A 5352-nucleotide genomic window follows, 5' to 3' on the forward strand; every position below is an offset into this window, starting at 1 on the left:
GGTTGGGTGGGGGGGCGAGAATCAACTGGTGAAGGAGTTGTCTTCATCAGGTTTATCAGCAAATGACTTATTTTGACGTTAAATAAGCCTTTTATTCAAGAAGATAGCACAAAATATAGCCAATAATCTCCTCTCTCTCTCTCTCTCTCTCTCTCTGGTCTGTTGCAGCACTATAGGAGCTTCAGGTCTGACTCTTCTTTGACTGCAAAAGAAGAAGAAAAAGAAATGTCCAACGATGGAGACTTGACTATATCAAATTAAAATCAAGAAAACACAGAAAGAAAAATTCACAGAAACACAGAAAGAAAAATTCACAGAAAGAATTAGCACGAGAACGAGCCTGATCACCCAGACCAGCTTTTATCATGACCTAAAATGTTTCTTTCTTGTGTAGACACACACACACACACACACACAAAAAAAAGAAAATAAACAGAACCAAACAAAACAAAGCAAAAAAAAAATATATATAGATAAGTGGCCTAAATCAGAACTGATGAAAAGAGAAAGCAGATCCCATTAGAGAAGAAATCATGCAGATATATAGTACCGCAAGAACTATGTTGCAAAAGTTGCAAGGGATGTAGCAGAGCTGCTCATGAGGCACCACATCGACGCAGCTTGACATGATGAGTTTTGTAAGGAAATTAATTAGTTGATGGTCAAGAGAGTACAAGCTGATCCTTAGGTCAAGAAGGAGGAGGAGGAGGAGGAGAACAAACAAGAAGAAGATAAAAGAGAACAAGGTAAGCTATAGCTCCTGCAAATTGCAAAGAAACACAAAGCAGAAAGCAAAAGGCTTTTATGATTCTCTCTCACAACTTCCTTGCTTTGATACTGGCTGTTGTATCACAACAGTAAAACTCTATGGCCCATATATATAGAAAGTCATGGAGAAGAGAGAGAGGGAGAGAGAGACGCATAGAGATGTAACTATATAGAGTGAAGGGACTTTTAAAGCCAATAAAACTGAAGGCAAATTAAAAGGGCAAATTAAAAGGTTTTCAGTGGTGCTAAATTTAGGTGAAAATGCTAGGACCTCGCTTGAAAGGAAAAAAAGAACAAGTAAAATAATGGGAAAGTGAAAACATAAGAGAGTTAGGGTTTTTGGGTTGGGAAGGGAATGGCTTTTGGCAGCATTACCATACCCCCTTCGATAGCTATCATGATCAAGTGAATGTGACCTTACCCTCTTCAATTCTGCTATACCACGGCGGACGAGGGGGGCGAAATTTAGACTTCATTTATTTTTTTAAACTAAAAAACAAGTGTGTTTGTTATCTTGTGTATATTTCAATGGATCGCAGCAGACATTAATTGTCATCTATCTGCTGGGATATTTTACTTTAATGCCCTGTACCCTTGCTGTAGAGAAAGAAGGCCGGGGATTTAAAGGGTTCAGCTGTTTTTCATCTTCTTGGGAGATGCAAAGTTTGTGTAGGTACTTAATGAGGGATATGTGTTGTCTTCTCGACTAGTAAGGTTTAAACCGCATGATAGGACCAACCTGAAAATTAAAATTCTCATGAATTTGTTGTTCAGAAAGAATAGTGTATTTTTAACTGGATATGAGAGGTGATAGGGTTCATCTTGTAACTATGATGTTTCAAATTGAACGCTTCCTCTTGACAGTTAGAAATGAAGCAAGAGAATAACAGGGCACATTTTTAACTTGATTTGTACAGCACAAGTTATCTAATTTTTAGGCTCTTGATAATGCATAACAGGACAGGTCAACTAAATTTGATTTGTGCTTAGTAGAAGGTCCTATTTATTTTTGTGTTTTAAAAGTATTTTTGAAAAAAACTTAAGATTTTTTTTTTTACTTCAAATTAATTTTTTTATGTTTTTAAACCATTTTAATGAGTTAATATCAAAAGTAATTTTTAAAAAATAAAAACAATATTATTTTTATACATTCTTAAATAAAAAGTAGTTTAACAAACAATCACACTTCTAAATAGGCTCGAGGTCTTTAATTTCAAGATAATTGTCTTGCGCTCTTCCATCAAATTTTGTTAAAAATAAAAAAAATAAAATTAAAAGCATTGATGATTTTTTATCAATGCCATTAATAAACACGATCAAGCACGTAAATTTTGAAACTTTTCTACCCTATGCTAGCCTTGTGGAAGTTTTCAATTAAACCACGTGAAAGTTAACTTAATATAAATCTATTGATTTCATAGGTTCAAAAGTAAGATAACAACTAAAAACATGACTTAGCTTATAAAAAAAATACAAAAAAAAAAACTTCAAGTATTAAGACAATGACACATTGGAAGACCTCAATCACCCCGTGACTCGATTCATGAACTCAACTGATTTTAATAAATATGTTTTTTAAATAATATTTACTTAATTATACAATAAAAAAAATATATGCTTGTAATTTTAAGTATCAATTTTAAAATAAATTTTTGTTTGAGACTAAGATAACTCTATATAAAGCAAAAAAAATCACTCATGAAGTCTTTCCAAACCAATCCAGCATCAAAAAATGAAATAAAATAATTTTTTAAATTTTTTTAAAAGACCAAACTACCTCTAATATTACAATGAAGCCCTTGAAGTGAAGCTTCAAGAGTGAAATTAAAAAAAAAAACTCTAGACTCGAGTTAAGTGTTGTTTGCTTTTAAAGGTATATTATAGTAATTTAACTTTGCATAAAAAATGTAAAAAGCGATGAATTAAAAAAAATAGCTAACCCATAATCATTGAAGAATGGTGAGCATGAAAGCTTTTTTTATGACAAAACATTAATTTTTTATTTCAATCCATAATAATTGATCTCGATGAATGTTTAAAACTAAGGTTAATATTCTAAACTTACAATCAATGAAATTACAAACTTGAATTTAATTAAAAAATTAAATTCTCAACCAATTTAACACCAATTTAACATTTAAGGATAAATAAAAAAAAATTCTCAAATTAAAAAACATACCAAAGTAAAAAAAAAAATGGGCATCAAATATGAAAGAAGAAAAAAGTAGAAGGTGAAATTGAAAAATAAAACAAATTCAAAAAAGTATCTTAAATAAAAAAAATAAGAACCAAATCTAATAGACTAAAAAACTAAAGGAGGATGGGATTGAAAACAAAAATGAGGGACAAAATCAAAAGAAAAATAACTTGAAAAACTGATCTACAAATTTAGAAGGCTAGACATAAATTTATAGGAGAAAAAAGATAAGAAAGGGAAAGAAAAGGTCATTAGTGCCGCACTAGAGATCCATTGACCGCACGTGCCGTACATGGAGGAAGAGGGGGCCTATTAGAATCAATTAACGTGATGGAAAAATGATTTTGACTACTAGAGTCAGTCATGCGTAACACCCGAAAGCAGTGGAGCGGTTGACTCGTGCAACACATATATCTATAACTTTTTTTTTCTTTTATTTATAAAAACACCACTTTGCCCATCAAACCAAAAAATTATTACAAATTTTTTTTTATTAAATGACAAATAAACCTGTATAATCGAGCTTTTAAAAATTTGATTTCAAAGGTACGAGAGTCATTACATTGTAATCCAAAAAAGCTCATACACAATAGTTAAATATATCTTTTCTACTTTAAAAGGAAATAAAGTAATTTTATAGTAAAAATATCATGAAAAAGCCTAAATGTCCTCAAAACAATTTTAAAATGACAAATGAGCCAAGTGAAAATATCATTGTACACCTTTAAAAATCTTAATTATCTTTTTTTTTTAATATGATTTATATTATATTGTAAGAATGTATTCTGACTAATTTAAATTTTGTTTTCTCTTTCTGTGTTAAGCCATGTTTTTTTTTTTTGGCTATAGCATCTATTTAATAAAATGATCTTGTATTTCATATAAAAAAATTATTTTATTAATTTTGTACTAATAAAGAAATGGTAAGCATGGAAGCACAAAGAAAAAAATTAATATCTAAAATGATCAAACTGATGATAGTTAATTTAGTACAACATTTGTCAGAGAACACAAAAAATTTGACAACACATTGACTTGATAAAGATCCCAATCATTGATTTTTCAATCCAACTGTTTGGTGAATATTTGGATTGACAAATCATGAGTGAGTTAGGTTTTTTTTGTTAAAAAATATTTATTTTAATATTAAAAATAAATTTTTAAATAAAAATTATTTTTAAAAGTAATTATTACAACGTTCTCGAACATTAATTATCTACTGCCATGTAGTTGTAAATTGTGTTTATAAATATACATTGGAGGCAGGTAAAGGCATAAGTGTACTATATTTTATCTGCGGGTAGCTTCTAACCATCCTATTTCAAACTAGCTCGGATGATCGGTTCTCGTTGATTTTAGTAGCTCGTTGGACCCTTTTGTTAAAGACCTGTCACAACATAGTTAAAAACTTGCTGAAAATGAGTGTTGGGAGGTTATAATGGTAAATTAAATATGTTGTTGGCCAAACCGATACTAATTAAAACATTAAATAAAATTAATTATTATCACTAGTTGATGTGTATATTTTAATTACTCTGTTTCACAGAGAATTTGATATTTTCTATTAAAAAATTATGAATAATAAGTTAGGAAGACCCAATCGAGGTATTCTAAATAGGTGAGGGACTCAATCGAAGTAATCTTCTATTTGGACACCATATTGAATTAACAAGTAGTTGGAGAGCTAATTTAAGTTTCTTTTTTTTTTTAAAAAAAAAAAAAAAGATTGTGGGAGAGCTAATTTAAGTTTCTTTTTTTTTAAAAAAAAAAAAAGATTGGGATCCAGGAAGGAGTCTTGGTTATCTCAAAGAATGTTGGTGTTTATAAATTGCAAGACACCATCTTATTATACAATTAATATATTTATAACTGCAAATATTTGTGGTTACAAGGGTATGCTCATCTTCTGTTAACAAATTATTGATTGACATGTACATCAATTATTTGGTTTGCCTTGGCAATCTTCATGCCATGAAACGATCACTGATTTGTGGTGATCTTGAGTGGATATTCTTTTACCATGAAATGATTGAATTACACATTATTTATTTGATTTGCCTTAATACATTACATGTGTGTGTATATATTTCTCAAAGTAAAAAATATATACAGGAACTACTTATTACCGAAATATACGATGTATTTACTTTTTTTAAAATTAATATTGTAATAAATATTGAAATTAATAAAATTTTAAAGTTCAGTAACATTAGTAGTGTTTGATTTTATTGTAAATTTTGTTATTTTGTAATTTAATGACTACAAAATAAAAAAAAAATCTAATTTCTCGGTGAACTCACCAATAGATAAGAAAATATGTTAGTGATTTTGTTAGTAATAAAAAAATTATCTATATCACATGTGTGCGGTATTGTGACAATCATCCT

At 29.3% G+C, this 5352-nt stretch overlaps 1 protein-coding gene across 1 annotated transcript in view; it reads right to left on the reverse strand.

The window, feature by feature from the left end:
* The window catches only part of LOC105121011 (axial regulator YABBY 5-like), a 4030-nt gene extending 3108 nt beyond the window's left edge, over positions 1–922 (reverse strand). The window contains exon 1 of the mRNA XM_011019477.1: positions 551–922. Coding sequence (XP_011017779.1) covers positions 551–628 — 78 coding nt within the window. The 5' untranslated portion in view covers positions 629–922. The remainder of the gene's footprint in view (positions 1–550) is intronic.
* Between the last annotated feature and the right edge of the window lie 4430 nt (positions 923–5352).

Source organism: Populus euphratica, unplaced genomic scaffold (genome assembly GCF_000495115.2).
Source record: "Populus euphratica unplaced genomic scaffold, PopEup_1.0 scaffold31.1, whole genome shotgun sequence".
NCBI classification, from domain to species: domain Eukaryota; kingdom Viridiplantae; phylum Streptophyta; class Magnoliopsida; order Malpighiales; family Salicaceae; genus Populus; species Populus euphratica.